Here is a 16,800-nt window from a genome sequence, read left to right on the forward strand (position 1 = left end):
ACATAATTGAGCTTAGTGTAGTTTCATTTCTGCACAATTTAAAAACAACCAAAACTTTTTTCTGTCTTTTCTATGTTATACTGTAGACTTTCTTTGATACCGTGTCCAAAAGGAGCAGCTTTTACTTTGAAGGGGAGGCATCTCTGTTTCCTCTTCAGGTTGGATGATGGAAGTAAATTAGTGTGTGATATTCTTTCAGTGTTGCTCTTTGTAGACGGTCCCTTCACCTTTAAAAGTGAAGCCTTGTGGTTTCTGGAAGGAAAAACACGACTTTTTCAAGTCTTTGTCCTGTTTTTATGATAAATGTATGACTTTAATGTGAAACATTCAGAGTTTTTTCTGTTGTGTTTGTTTGAAGCTGCTTCTTGTTGGCTTCAGCTGTTTGGAGTTTCCATTTTCTAAACTTCTACATTCTGAACCTTCTTCAGCTCTGAACAGATGATGAAACACTGAATGATTTCAAGCTCACACTTTTTCTAATAAACTTGCATCTTTCATTCTTTATACAGCTTGAGGGACTGTGGTTTGTCAAAGATCAGCTGTGATTATCTGGCAGCAGCACTGAAGTCCAACCCCTCCCATCTGAGAGAGCTGGACCTGAGTGTCAACAACAACCTGCAGGGTCTAGGAGTGAAGCATCTGTGTGGTTTTCTGGAGAGTTTAGGATGTGGACTTGAAAGTCTGAGGTCAGTCAGCATGTTTTAGTTGTGCTGAGATGAATATGATGTGAAAGTTGTGCTGACACTAAACTGCAGACATCAGGCTAATATTACTATTAATATTACCACTTTCAGCCCCGACGGCGCGTGCCGTCGAGTAAACGATCCACACTCTGTGTTTCCATCTTTGTGTGTTTAGCTGCTCTCATTTACTGTTTTTTCTGTTTGGTTGTTGTTGAAATACTTTTGGGAGCTTTAACCTGAGATTCTGGCAAAATACATTTATATTAAAAATCAATTCAGGATTAGAATGAATCAATATCGCTTTATTCAAATTAAAACCATTTAAATAGGAAAATCTATTTTTTTACACCCGCCTCTAATGCTGGGTAATGTCAGCTGGTCCATGTGCAGCTGGCTGTGAGGCTCAGGGAGCTTCTACAAAGTGCAACACTGAAAGAACATCATCCATAAATATTGAGTAATAACTGGACTCTCATACAGCGAGACTCAAATGCCTTTAAACATCAGCTTATCCTGCGGATCCAAGTCCAACACTGAGTTTGTAAAAACATGTTTATCAATCATTTTGTTTGGTTTCTGAGAAAAATGATTCAATAACTTGCTGCTAATACACAGCATTTCATCATATTTCCTCATAACCCTCTTTTGTCTGACCATTTAAATCCCATTTGAATTTGCAATAAAGGATCCACAGAGTTTGGTGACAATAATGACAGTAGATGTTTGTGTGAAAGTGCTGGAAGCAAATTAGTGTGTGATGTTCTTTCAGTGTTGCACTTTGTAGACAGTCCCTGAGCACTGGTCTCACAGCCAGCTGCACATAGAGACCAGTGTTGTTAGTCCAGGTCAGAAGATGACTTTTTGGAACCAAAATGAGCTTTTAGTTTGTCTGCTTTAATAATGTGACTGAAAAAAGGTGTTGGACTTCAAATATGTCCATTTCTTTCACACTTCACCTTTAAAAGTGAAGCCTTGTGGTTCCTAGAAGGAAAAACACGACTTTTTCAAGTCTTTTTCCTATTTTTATGATAAATGTACAGCTATAATGTGAAACGTTCAGAGTTTTTTCTCTTGTTGTGTTTGTTTGAAGCTGCTTCCTGTTGGCTTCAGCTGTTTGGAATTTCCATTTTCTAAACTTCTACATTCTGAACCTTCTTCAGCTCTGAACAGATGATGAAACACTGAATGATTTCAAGCTCACACTTTGTCTAATAAACTTACATCTTTCATTCTTTATACAGATTGATAGACTGTGGTTTGTCAGAGATCAGCTGTGATTATCTGGCAGCAGCGCTGAAGTCCAACCCCTCCCATCTGAGAGAGCTGGACCTGAGTAACAACAACAAGCTGCAGGATTCAGGAGTGAAGCATCTGTGTGCTATCCTGGAGAGTCCAGGATGTGGACTTGAAACTCTGGGGTCAGTCAGCATGTTTTAGTTGTGCTGAGATGAATCTGATGTGAAAGTTGTGCTGACACTAAACTGCAGACATCAGGCTGATATTATACTGATCCATACTGAGGATCTTCATGGTAAAGTCTGTTTTCTTCTTCTCTGGTTTAGTCCACAGACTGCTGCAGAACAATGTTCACATTTCAAACAGTGAGACTCAACGTATGGCCCGCGGCCCACACGTGGCCTGCCCACCTTTCCTGATTCAGAGAGAGGGGACCCTGATTAACTGTGTAGTGTTCTTCCTCACAGTTCTAAGTATCAGACACAATAATGAATAATCCACAGCTGACTGTCTTTAGCAGGTCAAAGGTCACGGCACACAGCAGACAGTGGGAAATATTATAATTCTGATCATTTATCAGCACATATCCATATGTATAAAAACAAAGCTGACACTGTGAGACTTGATCAGAGGTGTGATCATCACAGCAGATGCCTTTGTGTCAAAGTCACTGAGGATCAAACAGAAACAGATTTTCCTGTTCTGGCTTTTTATAGCAGATAACCTTCAAAATATTCTGCAGTCGATCAAAAACTGAAGCAAACCATGAATCAACATGTGAACATGACCTGATGCTGCTGAAGTGAAGCAAAGTTACAGAGGTTTGATTACAGACACAGCTGAGAGTTTGTAATCTGTCATCATTTTAAAAGGTATAAATTTCTTCAGTGTTGAACAGCAGAAATGAGGCTTTGTTTTCGGAGGCCGACAGCACTGAACACAACAGCAGACTGGTGCGTAATAAGCAGTGAATAATGCAGAAAACAGATTTTTGAAGGTAAACTGTTCTTGAAGTACACTGAGAGAGAGAGAGCTGTGCAGGAAGTAAACGTCAAAGTCAGAGAGAATTCATGACGATGTTCATCAAACGTAAAGCGTAGTTTGGATCTTCTTTTGCTGCTGGTTCAGTCAGTTTTGGTTGGAGACAGATGAAACCTGCAGCTTCAGGATCTGTGAGCCGTCCACTTTCAGCCCCGATGGCGTGTCCGTGTACGTGCCTTCGAGTGAATGATCCACACTCTGTGTTTCCATCTTTGTGTGTTTAGCTGCTCTCATTTACTGTTTTTTCTGTTTGGTTGTTGTTGAAATACTTTTGGGAGCTTTAACCTGAGATTCTGGCAAAATACATTTATATTAAAAATCGATTCAGGATTGAATGAATCAACATCGCTTTATTCAAATTAAAACCATTTAAATAGGAAAATCCATTTTTTTACACCCGCCTCTAATGCTGGGTAATGTCAGCTGGTCCATGTGCAGCTGGCTGTGAGGCTCAGGGAGCATCTACAAAGTGCAACACTGAAAGAACATCATCCATAAATATTGAGTAAGAATTGGACTCTCATAGAGTGAGATTCAAATGCCTTTAAACATCAGCTTATTCTGCTGATCCAAGTCCAACACTGAGTTTGTAAAAAAAAAAAAAAATTTTTTATCAAACCTTTATTTAACCAGGAAGATCCCATTGAGTTTAAAAACCTCTTTTTCAAGGGAGACCTGGCCAAGATAGGCAGCAGCAAGTGTCTCACAGTTACAGAAATTACTCAATCAAACACAGGCAGCAACAACACACATGCAACAATAAGTGAAAGAAAACAAATAAAATAAAATTCAATAAATTTCAAATAAAATAAAAGGTCAGTTCAAATGACAATCAATCTAATTGAAACAGTTGCATGTTATGGACTTGGCCTCAAGGATTCGTAGTTTAGATTTAAAAGCACTTAATGAAATTAATTCAGTCATTTTCCATTCCTTCTGCAATTTGTTCCAAGCCGAGGGTGCTAAATGGACAAAAGCTCTTTTACCAAGTTCAGTTCGGGCAAATGGAACAGAAAGCAACAAGTAACCATGCAGATGAAGAGAATACCGACCAGCATGTTTCATTGCTAGCAGGGAACATATATAGGAAGGCAACAACCCAAGTATCGCCTTATATATAAAACTGTATAAATGAGAGTTCCTCCGACTTACCAAAGCAGGCCATCCTACCTGAAAGTATAACTCACAGTGGTGAGTCTGAAATTTACGGTTAGTGATGAACCTCAGAGAAGCACGATACACAATATCAACCACTCGAATACAGTGAGCAGAAGCATTCATATTTAGAATATCACCATAATCCAGCACAGGCAAAAATGTTGCAGCAACAAGCCGCTTCTTTGAATTAAAAGAGAAACACAACTTATTTTGAAAATAAAATCTCAGTTTTAACTTCAGATTTTTTACAAGATTCTCTACATGTGGTTTGAAGGTGAGCGAGTCACCAATTAAGATTCCCAGATATTTATAGGTGTGAACCAACTCTATTTTATTACCTTCAAGAGTGGTTACTGATGGGATTGTTTGGGCCAAATTCCTTGATTTAGAAAACAGCATGAGCTTTGTTTTGTCTGCGTTGAGAACAAGTTTAAGCTGAAGTAATGAGTGCTGGACAGCAGAAAAGGCTTTCTGCAAGGAGTCAATGGCTTGGACAAGAGTTGAACCACAGCTGTAAATAACTGCATCATCAGCATAGAAGTGCAAGTTTGCATCTGGCACATTTAGACTAAGATTGTTTACGTAAATTATAAATAGAAGGGGACCTAATACAGAAACCTGTGGCACTCCGTTGTGCACTGTAACAAAGTCAGAACATAGACCGTCAGATTTAATGGACTGAGTCCTGTTACTGAGGTAGTTTGAGAACCATCCACTGCTCTCTCAGAGAGTCCTGACTGGAAGAGTCTAAGTTTTAAAATACAATGATCAACAGTGTCAAATGCTTTTGACAAATCAATAAAAAGGGATGCACAGTGTTGTTTTTTATCAAGTGCAATAGTAATATCATTTACCACTCTAATTGCAGCTGTGATAGTACTGTGATTCTTCCTAAAGCCTGATTGATATTCAGATAAAATGGCATTGGTGTGTAAAAACTCCTTTAACTGCTCGCACACAAGAGATTCAAGAACTCTGGCCAGCACAGATAGATTAGATATTGGTCTGTAATTAGTTAACACTGCTGGGTTGCCCCCTTTTAATAGAAGAACAACAAAAGCTGATTTCCATACTGAGGGAATTTTATTCGTATCCAGTGTGAGGTTGAAAAGTATTGTGAGAGGCTCTGCCACAAAATCAGCTGCCAGTTTCAAGAAGTAAGGATCTAGTAAGTCTGGCCCTGGAGATTTTCTAGGATCTAACAGCTTAAGAGCTTTACAGACCTCGTGCACAGAGAAAGGAACAAAGTTAAATGACGGACCAGTGTACACCGGAAGGTTTGGGCCGGATTTTACAGAGACTGGGTTCAGAGAATCAAACAAAGAGCCAGAAGATATAAAGTGCTTGTTAAAGCAATTCATCATCTCCTTCCTATCATAAACAGGAACAGAATCCTTAAAAATAAAGGTGGGTAGAGTGTGGGAGCTTTTAATCACTGAAAGAGACTTAATGATTTTCCAGAACTTCTGTGGATTATTTAGGTTCTCAGTGGTGACAGACAGATAACAGATAAAAACATGTTTGTCAATCATTTTGTTTGTTTTCTGAGGAAAATGATTCAATAACTTGCTGCTAATACACAACATTTCATCATATTTACTCATAACCCTCTTTTGTCTGACCATTTGAATCCCATTTGAATTTGCAATAAAGGATCCACAGAGTTTGGTGACAATAATGACAGTAGATGTTTGTGTGAAAGTGCTGGAAGCAAATTAGTGTGTGATGTTCTTTCAGTGTTGCACTTTGTAGACGGTCCCTGAGCACTGGTCTCACAGCCAGCTGCACATAGAGACCAGTGTTGTTAGTCCAGGTCAGAAGATAACTTGTTGTAATGAAAATGAGCTTTTAGTTTGTCTGCTTTAATAATGTGACTGGAAAAAGATGTTGGACTTCAAATATGTCCATTTCTTTCACACTTCACCTTTAAAAGTGAAGCCTTGTGGTTCCTGGAAGGAAAAACACGACTTTTTCAAGTCTTTGTGCTGTATTTATGATAAATGTATGACTTTAATGTGAAACATTCAGAGTTTTTTCTCTTGTTGTGTTTGTTTGAAGCTGCTTCCTGTTGGCTTCAGCTGTTTGGAATTTCCATTTTCTAAACTTCTACATTCTGAACCTTCTTCAGCTCTGAACAGATGATGAAACACTGAATGATTTCAAGCTCACACTTTGTCTAATAAACTTACATCTTTCATTCTTTATACAGATTGAGGGACTGTGGTTTGTCAGAGATCAGCTGTGATTATCTGGCAGCAGCACTGAAGTCCAACCCCTCCCATCTGAGAGGGCTGGACCTGAGCTCCAACAACAAGCTGCAAGATTCAGGAGTGAAGCATCTGTGTGGTTTTCTGGAGAGTCCAGGATGTGGACTTGAAACTCTGGGGTCAGTCAGCATGTTTTATTTGTGCTGTGATGAATATGATGTGAAAGTTGTGCTGACACAAAACTGCAGACATCAGGCTGATATTATACTGATCCACACTGAGGATCTTCATGGTAAAGTCTGTTTTCTTCTTCTCTGGTTTAGTCCATTGACTGCAGCAGAACAATGTTCACATTTCAAACAGTGATACTCAACGTATGGCCTGCGGCCCACACGCGGCCTTCCCACCTTTCCTGATTCAGAGAGAGGGGACCCTGATTAACTGTGTAGTGTTCTTCCTTACAGTTCTAAGTATCAGACACAACAATGAATAATCCACAGCTGACTGTCTTTAGCAGGTCAAAGGTCACGGGACACAGCAGACAGTGGGAAATATTATAATTCTGATCATTTATCAGCACATATCCATATGTATAAAAACAAAGCTGACACTGTGAGACTTGATCAGAGGTGTGATCATCACAGCAGATGCCTTTGTGTCAAAGTCACTGAGGATCAAACAGAAACACATGAAGCAGATTTTCCTGTTCTGGCTTTTTATAGCAGATAACCTTCAAAATATTCTGCAGTCGATCAAAAACTGAAGCAAACCATGAATCAACATGTGAACATGACCTGATGCTGCTGAAGTGAAGCAAAGTTACAGAGGTTTGATTACAGACACAGCTGAGAGTTTGTAATCTGTCATCATTTTAAAAGGTTTAAATTTCTTCAGTATTGAACAGCAGAAATGAGGCTTTGTTTTCGGAGGCCGACAGCACTGAACACAACAGCAGACTGGTGCGTAATAAGCAGTGAATAATGCAGAAAACAGATTTTTGAAGGTAAACTGTTCTTGAAGTACACTGAGAGAGAGAGAGCTGTGAAGGAAGTAAACGTCAAAGTCAGAGAGAATTCATGACGATGTTCATCAAACGTAAAGCGTAGTTTGGATCTTCTTTTGCTGCTGGTTCAGTCAGTTTTGGTTGGAGACAGATGAAACCTGCAGCTTCAGGATCTGTGAGCTGTCCACTTTCAGCCCCGACGGCGTGTCCGTGTACGTGCCGTCGAGTGAACGATCCATGCTCTGTGTTTCCATCTATGTGTGTTTAGCTGCTCTCATTTACTGTTTTATCTGTTTGGTTGTTGTTGAAATACTTTTGGGAGCTTTAACCTGAGATTCTGGCAAAATACATTTATATTAAAAATCGATTCAGGATTGAATGAATCAACATCGCTTTATTCAAATTAAAACCATTTAAATAGGAAAATCCATTTTTTTACACCCGCCTCTAATGCTGGGTAATGTCAGCTGGTCCATGTGCAGCTGGCTGTGAGGCTCAGGGAGCGTCTACAAAGTGCAACACTGAAAGAACATCATCCATATATATTGAGTAATAACTGGACTCTCATACAGCGAGACTCAAATGCCTTAAAAAATCAGCTTATCCTGCTGATCCAAGTCCAACACTGAGTTTGTAAAAACATGTTTGTCAATCATTTTGTTTGGTTTCTGATGAAAATGAGTCAATAACTTGCTGCTAATACACAACATTTCATCATATTTCCTCATAACCCTCTTTTGTCTGACCATTTGAATCCCATTTGAATTTGCAATATAGGATCCACAGAGTTTGGTGACAATAATGACAGTAGATGTTTGTGTGAAAGTGCTGGAAGCAAATTAGTGTGTGATGTTCTTTCAGTGTTGCACTTTGTAGACGGTCCCTGAGCACTGGTCTCACAGCCAGCTGCACATAGAGACCAGTGTTGTTAGTCCAGGTCAGAAATGACTTGTTGTAATGAAAATGAGCTTTTAGTTTGTCTGCTTTAATAATGTGACTGGAAAAAGGTGTTAGACTTCAAATATGTCCATTTCTTTCACACTTCACCTTTAAAAGTGAAGCCTTGTGGTTCCTGCAAGGAAAAACACGACTTTTTCAAGTCTTTTTCCTATTTTTATGATAAATATACGACTTTAATGTGAAACATTCAGAGTTTTTTCTCTTGTTGTGTTTGTTTGAAGCTGCTTCCTGTTGGCTTCATCTGTTTGGAGTTTACATTTTCTAAACTTCTACATTCTGAACCTTCTTCAGCTATAAACAGATGATGAAACATTGAATGATTTCAAACTCACACTTTGTCTAATAAACTTACATCTTTCATTCTTTATACAGACTGGAGAGCTGTGGTTTGTCAGAGATCAGCTGTGATTATCTGGCAGCAGCACTGAAGTCCAACCCCTCCCATCTGAGACGGCTGGAGCTGAGCTGGAACAAGCTGCAGGATCCAGGAGTGAAGCATCTGTGTGCTTTCCTGGAGAGTCCAGGATGTGGACTTGAATTTCTGGGGTCAGTCAGCATGTTTTAGTTGTGCTGAGATGAATATGTCGTGAAAGTTGTGCTGACACTAAACTGCAGACATCAGGCTGATATTATACTGATCCACACTGAGGATCTTCATGGTAAAGTCTGTTTTCATCTTCTCTGGTTTAGTCCATTGACTGTAACAGAACAATGTTCACATTTCAAACCTTCATAGAAGAAGAAAAATCCTCCACTGGATAATTCACTGTGAAACTCTCCAACTCTTCATTCCACCTAAAAGTTTTTCTGACACTGAAATCCAAAGAAAAATGTGCATTTGCTTTACAGACAGCAGTCCAACACAAACATACACACATCATCCAAAACACAGTCCAACATCCAAATCTCCTCCACTGCCAGCATGAATGATGGGAAAGAGAAGGAGGAACACTCTGACATTCAGGGTTAGAATGAGTTTCATAAAGCAGACTGTGAAGATCAAAGCTGCATTAGAAAGGTTACATGAATGAATAAGTGGACTGAAGTGGACAGAGATCATCTGAAGCACTTCAAAGGCTTTAAATCAGCACATTTCTCTTTATTCTTTATCAACTCTGTTAGTTTCTCTCAGTTTTCTGTGGAATGAAGCTAACAGCAGGCTAGGCTAATAAGATGCTGACCAATAGGTTTCTATTAAAGCTTGTAATTTGTATATGAAAAAGTGCTTTGACTCAGCAGGGATCAGCTTACAGGTAGAATACAGCTGCTGGATGGGATTAGCATGTCATAGCTATCTACCAAACTGCTAACTGGGGAATTTCAGGCCATCTATGAATGATCATTTTTGCTAACTGTTTATTCAGCTTAGGCTCACAGGGCTGGAGCCTGTGCCCTAGCTGTCATAGGGCAAGAGGCGTGGTCCACCTGCACAGGTGAGCAGTCCATCACAGGGCCAACAGAGAGAGACAGAGAAGCACTCTCTCACATCCACACCTACAGCAAATTTAGAAGCACCAATGAACCTAAGCAGCATTTCATTGGACTGTGGGAGAACATCCAACCTCCACAGAAAGGCCAACAAGCTTCAACCTACAACCTTCTTGCTTTAAGGCACTAGTGCTAACCACTTTTCCCACTTTCAGCCCAAATCCTGCATCTTCCTGTTTCTGACTCCAGGCCAGCTCCACTAACACTTTCTCATCAGACACTGCCACCTAGTGGAGGAAGTCTTAGTTCCATTTGAAGCTTCAGATGACAGTTAGTTCCTTTACAAAGAGGTGGAGGTGGTGGGGCCACAGCACCATCATCACTGAGTGCCATAGGACACTTAACCTTTGTTTCCATATGCTGGGAACTTCCTGTTGTTCCAAGGAGGACTGGAAAATGTGTGAAAATCTCCCAGTCAGTTCCTCACAGCACACTTCAATCATTTCCCTCCCACAGCATCAGGACCAGGGCTTTTTCTCTCTTTGATCCCACTAAGAGATTTCCACACAAACACCTCATCAGTGGGACTCTCAGAGCTACCAGCCCTTTGCTACAATCACAAAGCTCTTCATTAAAATCAATGATATCAAAGCTGGAATCAAATGAGTCCAAGTCTTCTGCTGATTCAGCATCACATTCATCTTTGCTCCTTGTTCACCATGGACTTCATTCCTTTCCAAGCCAGCCTTGAGTGTCCTTTATTCAGCTCATCCTCTGCTTTACTTTTACACCTGATTTTAGCTGCTTTATCTCTCTTTCAACCAGTTTCTGTGCCTCAATCTTTTTCTTCTCTCCCTCATAACAAGACAGCTTCTTCTGCCTGAGAACATGTTGGAGTGATTTATTAATCCAGGGCTGCTTATTGGGGAAAATACTTCCTGTTTTTGAAGTAATCCCCATTTTTCCCAGAAAGAAATGTAAGTAGAAATCAATGATCTAAGTGAGAACACGAGCCTTTAAAAAGTCCCAGTGGGTGCAGTCAAAGCAGTCCATCAGTCCCAGTATAGTCTTTGGTCCAGACTGGAACAACTGTGTGCCCAGTTTGAACTCTCTTCAGTCCTGTGACCTGACAGACACAGAGGGGCCATCAGATCACATTTAGAAGCTCCCCTAATTGAGCCACAACACATGTCCAATACTTAGTCTGTCTTGTTGGACCAAATGGAAGAAATGATTCAAGGACTTAGTCACAGAACAGAGATTCAAATCTCCAAAATCCAACTGGCTGCATCAGGACATATAGTCTGAAACTCTGCACAGTTTCCTATTTGAAGCTACTTCCTGTTGGCTTCAGCTGTTTGGAGTTTCCATTTTCTAAACTTCTACATTCTGAACCATCTTCAGCTCTGAACAGATGATGAAACACTGAATGATTTCAACCTCACACTTTATCTAATACACTTACATCTTTCATTCTTTATACAGATTGATGGACTGTGATTTGTCAGAGATCAGCTGTGATTATCTGGCAGCAGCACTGAAGTCCAACCCCTCCCATCTGAGAGAGCTGTTCCTGTCAGGAAACAACCTGAAGCATCCAGATGTGAAGCAGCTGTCTGATCTTCAGCAGAGTCCAGACAACAGACTGGAGACTCTGGTGTAAGTAGAGTGATGGAGTGAGTGGGTGGTGCTGTCAGCAGTATTGTACTAAACACAGTCAGTATGAAACAAAGATCCAGTGTTTCCTGTAAAGCTGCAGCTTCTCAGTGAAGCTGTGAGAGGAGAATGGTGACAGGCTTCAGGATTGGACACAAACACTTCCTGTTTCTGACCTTTATGGTCACCATAGTAACGGCTGACACGCTCTGATCAAACACTGTCAAAAGCCAATCAGCTCTCTGAACAAAGCAGCACGCAGACCAATGACTGCATTTATTTCCAAGTTTAAAGCAGTGAAGAACACAGTCTGTAGGTGAGGAAGAATTTAGTGAGAGCAGATGTTTGGATGGAATTCCTCCAGTTAACAGCTGGAACCGTCCATCTGGATTGTTGGGCTTGTTGTTGGACAGAGCTCAGAGTGGACACACCAAGGTTCTTCTAATGAATGAAAGTCCAAACTCAAACTAGGAGGGAAAAACATCTTCATCAACTTCAATAAAAATCCAAAGATTAGAAAAAGTGAAGCAACAATGAGTCCTAGTACAGTCCCAGCACTGAAGTCCCTGCTGCTCTTTATACTGGATGTGCTGCATCACTGACTGACAGCTGATGAAGAGTCTCTGGAAACACTCGTTTATCTCTTCTGCTCTTCCTTCTTCTCTCTGCAGGTGGGAACCATGGCAATAAACAGGACGGTGTGTGTGCTGAGAGAGGAGGAGCTGTGTCCTGATGATCCAGAGAGGTTGAAGCAGCAGCAGCTTGTGTGTAAAGATGCTCTGACTGGGCCATGTTACTGGGAGGTGGAGAGGAGAGCTTCATCCAGCAGTGACTGACAGAGGAATGAGAAGAAGTGCAGATGACTGTCAGTGCTGCAGAGTGAACTGCTCTGAGAACAGCTCCACTGTCAGACACAATGTAGAGTCCAGCATCATCCCTGTGTGTCCCTCTGGATCTGACAGAGGAACATCAGTGTATCTGGACTGCTCTGCTGCTGCTCTGTCCTTCTACAGTCTCTGCACAGTCTCGGTCTGACTCTGGCTTCAGATCCTCCTGGATCAAACTCACCTGGAAAGACTTTCAAACATCACTCAATAGATTTGAATACAGAATAAATTTGATATATACTGTAGATGTACTGTAGAGTTGCAGTTTGTCACTTGTAAATACAGTCTGTGAGCAGCTATGAGCTGAAAGATCTTTCTAGAAACACGAAATGTTTTCACTCTTCTGTTGCTTTTTCATATATTTCCACAAAATTAATATTGATCCCACCTGTCTCACCTGTTTCATGCTTTTATACATAATAAAAGGACATGTGTGATCTGAGCGCTGCTGTGGTTGCTGTGGTTGCTGTGCTGCACGTCTTCATTAAGATAACAGAGACATCTAGTGGTTCAGAGGGAGAACTGCAAGAGGTGGAGCTGTGTTTTAGCATGGAAAACTTTTTTATTGTTATCTTTTAGACCCAGATACAAATATGACAAGTATCAGTGTAAGATACAAAAGGTCACATCAGTCAGCAGAGGGAACAGTGATCACACAGCAATGTAAGAATAGAAACATAACAGTGAATCTGGACATGTATACAGATGGAAGCAAACCAACAGGATGTAACACTACATTAAAGCCACAAATGTGAAGAAAACAAACCCAAAGGAAAATATATTTGATCTCAGGAATCCAAATCAGATGCTTTAGAGCAGGGGTCGGCAACCCTGGGCACTCGTGTCACAGCTGGCACGTGAAAGGTTAACTGATGGCACGACCATAGCTGGACTGGCCATCGGACATACCGATGGTGATTTTTCGTTTTTATTGGCCAATGATGTTTTTTTTAAATTTTTTTGTAACGGTATAAACAATGGAAGGTGGGGGATTGGCCGGATGCTGGTCGATGTGTAAAAATAGGTCAGTTGTTTTGTGGTGCCTATGGAAGAGCTTCCACAGAGGCAACAGGTGGATGAGGGAAAGGGGAGGCAGGAGGAGCAGAGATCCGAGGCTGCCGCCGGTCCAAGTGTCAGGTGAACTGAACTTTAGGTAAGAAGTTATGACCTGCAGTCTATCTGGGTCAGATATAAACCAAGTTTGTGGTGGAGTTTATTTTCGTTGTGCTGACTTTTTACAGTCAGTTACAATAACTCGTACTGCATACTAGCTAGCATGACGGAGTTTCTATACAGCTGGGTGGGTGCTATGATGTTACTGGTAGTGAACTTTACAGTGGCTTGCAAAAGTATTCGGCCCCCTTGAACTTTCCCTCATTTTGTAACATTACAGCCACAAACATGAATCAATTTTATTGGAATTTCACGTGAAAGACCAACACCACCCAAGTGGTGAACACGTTAGAAGTGGAACGAAAATCATACATGATTCCAAACATTTTTTACAAATAAATAACTGCAAAGTGGGGTGTGCGTAATTATTCTGTCATGGAAAAACACACTGCCATCAACTTCTGTTTTGTTTATGTCAAAATCCCTGTAATATAATTACTGTACCTTGATATACATGTGACTTATATTAATGCTGCTGCCCTCTTGTGGCTAAAGTGTAATTATGTTATTTTTACTGCCTTACTTTCAGTTAATGTATTTTGTTTTGCACTATGCATATTTTATATGCCATTAGGTCATTTATTGTGAAAATTCTCATGTGGGAACTATTGTACTGCATGTTGGTTCCACTGGTGCACCTGAGGTAGATGCACGCCCATGTTCATGTGCACGCCATGGCAAGTTGAAGCAAGAGAAGCCAATTTAATTCAGAGAACGTTGTTTCTTAAAAGTATCTGTAAAGTGCTCCTTTCTGCCTCAAAGCATGGGTCAGCCAGCGAGGTATGTTTGTATGATCATTTGTATATAGATCATTTTATGTCTTTATTTCACTCGTCTTACTATTTCATTGAATTTTATGTTATGTTTTAGTTCGACGGTGGCGTAGTTTGTGATCAAGGTGAAGCTGTAACAACCCCAAGACCTTACAACTAACATTAAAGCCAACTTCATGCCATCAGTAAAAGAACTCTTTATTGACTTTAAGAAGAGGTAGAAGTGATAGTCGAACTCGGACCTGCATGATTCCTAGCCCCCTGGTGGTGACATCGTGCCAATGCACCAAGGACCAAGCTGCTGCAAATGTTAATCGACACACAAGTTCACAGTTGCTTCTTCATAAAGATGTCTAGAAGCCAGACATTAAAGTTCATGTTTGGAAAGATGACACAAGGAGGAAGAAACAATAAGGAACTGTGTTAAGCCTGACAACAACAGCATCACAAGTTAGCAAGAAGGGAATTAATGCACCCAAGTTCACAATTCATTACTCAAGTCAAGTTAAAAGGAGATTTTGCATCAACAAATAAGTGCATTACAATAAAATCAAAATGTCAGACACAAATGAGACAGAAATTGCAAGGAGAAGGTCAGTTGAGGACTTAAGAAGAGAAATTGAAAGATTGGAAAATCTGAAAGGACTCAATGCAGCACAGGCAAAACTACAAGTTTATGACGAAGACTACGTTTCAGTAAAGCAAGAAAGAGTCACTCTAAACCAGGGGTGTCAAACTCAAATACACAGTGGGCCAAAATTCAAAACTGGAACAAAGTCGCGGGCAAACGTTAACATTTATTGAAATATATTTATTCCTCCAGATATAAGAATGAATCTTTTCTTATGGGCTCAAACACGTTTTGCTGAAAAACCGAATATGGAACAAGCAAAGCTTAATACTAAACAATATATATATTAGCTGTATAATACCAGTAGGCCAGCTCTAATAGTAATTTGGTATGGCTTTGCGGGCCAAATGTAATTAGGCTGCGGGCCAAATTTGGCCCGTGGGCCAGAGTTTGACACCTATGCTCTAAACCCTGCAAACTTACAGGTAACAGAGTCCAAGAATACTGCTAATCAACCCTTACAACCACGAAGAGAGTTAAATGTCACTTGAGAGCACAGGTGAGCTTGTAAAGGTTTTGGCAGAAGCTATGTCAGCTAATAGACTGCCTATTCCAGAGCCCTCAGTATTTAGTGGGGATCCACTTAAGTTCAAGCATTGGAAGGCATCCTTTCAGACTCTAATAGAGAGAAAGAACATTCCCACTGCCGAAAAGATATTTTTTCTACAGAAGTATGTTGGTGGCTGTGTTAAGGAAGCCTTAGATGGCTATTTTCTGATTGGCTCTGAAGACTCATATGAGGCAGCATGGAATATGCTCAATGAACATTATGGAGAGCATTTTGTCATTGCTAAGGCCTTTAGAGACAAGTTACATACCTGGCCAAAGGTGACAGGAAAGAATAGTGCTAAGAGCTAAGAACGTTTGTGGACTTTTTACAAAGCTGCCAATCTGCAATGACTAATAATGAGAATCTGAACATTCTCAATGATGGCATTGAGAATCAAAGACTTGCTGCTAAACTACCAGATTGGAACCAAAAGGCTACAGAGTACCAGCTGGAGCACAAAAGATTCCCACGTTTCAGTTACTTTGTAACATTCCTGTCAATGGAGGCAAGTATCGCATGTAATCCCATTACATCATACCAAGCCATAAGACAAAGTGACTTTAACCAACCAAAGACAAAACCTCAACCTACATCCATTCCTAAGAGACAAGATACAGTGAAAATCTTCACAACTAACTCGACTGAAAGAAGCATGGTCTCTTGTGTGTTTTGTAAAAGAGCAGGACACGGCTTACACAAGTGTCGTAAGTTCACTGAGAAACCTGTCGCTGAGAGAGTCAAATTCATTCAAGGTGAAAAATTATGTTTTGGCTGTTTAAATAGTGGCCATCTCTCCAAGAACTGCAGCAACAAGATGACATGCAACACATGCTCAAAACGGCATCCTACATGCCTGCATGAAGAAAGACAAAGACAAGAGACAAAGAAAGAACCACCTAAAGAGCAACAAGTAAGTGAACTGAAGGAAACCCAGCATCAGGTAACACAGTCACAAGACACAGTCAATGAGACCACATCTAATAGAGTGACTCATGAAAGTAAAAACACACAGACATCTGCAATAGTCCCAGTCTACGTATCCACACAAAATGAGCCCAGTAAAGAAGTATTGATCTACGCTCTGCTGGACACACAGAGTGATTCTTCATTTATTCTTAATGAAGTAGCAAACAACTTGGACACAACCAAAACTCAAGTTAAGCTCAATCTATCTATAATGTCATCCAAGAAAACCACTGTACCATGCACAAAACTTGAAGCTCTGCAAATAAGAGGACTGTTTTCCAAGAAGAAACTCACTGTACCAGTTGTTTACACACGGGACTTTATACCCGCTAATCGTAGTCATATTCCTACTCCAGACACTGCAAGGGCATGGTCACATTTGGAGCATCTCGCTGAACATATTGCCCCCCCTTTGGACTGTGAAATAGGACTCCTGTTAGGGTACAAC

The 16,800-nt window shown here is 40.5% G+C and overlaps 1 protein-coding gene across 5 annotated transcripts in view; it reads left to right on the forward strand.

The window, feature by feature from the left end:
- LOC148105734 (protein NLRC3-like) overlaps positions 1-12,696 on the forward strand; it is a 167,328-nt gene extending 154,632 nt beyond the window's left edge. For 4 of the 5 annotated variants that reach the window (XM_087837810.1, XM_087837808.1, XM_087837811.1 and 1 more), the window contains exons 6-11: positions 510-686; positions 1,925-2,101; positions 6,328-6,504; positions 8,661-8,834; positions 11,202-11,375; positions 12,044-12,696. In XM_087837810.1, coding sequence (XP_087693936.1) covers positions 510-686; positions 1,925-2,101; positions 6,328-6,504; positions 8,661-8,834; positions 11,202-11,375; positions 12,044-12,062 — 898 coding nt within the window. In that variant the 3' untranslated portion in view covers positions 12,063-12,696. Of the gene's footprint in view, positions 1-509; positions 687-1,924; positions 2,102-2,245; positions 6,505-8,660; positions 8,835-11,201; positions 11,376-12,043 lie in introns of those variants that run through there. The other variant, XM_087837812.1, reaches the window with a different exon arrangement.
- The last annotated feature ends 4,104 nt before the right edge of the window (positions 12,697-16,800 follow it).

This window comes from Neolamprologus brichardi, chromosome 3 (assembly GCF_056152115.1).
Source record: "Neolamprologus brichardi isolate AB-2024 chromosome 3, ASM5615211v1, whole genome shotgun sequence".
NCBI lineage: Eukaryota > Metazoa > Chordata > Actinopteri > Cichliformes > Cichlidae > Neolamprologus > Neolamprologus brichardi.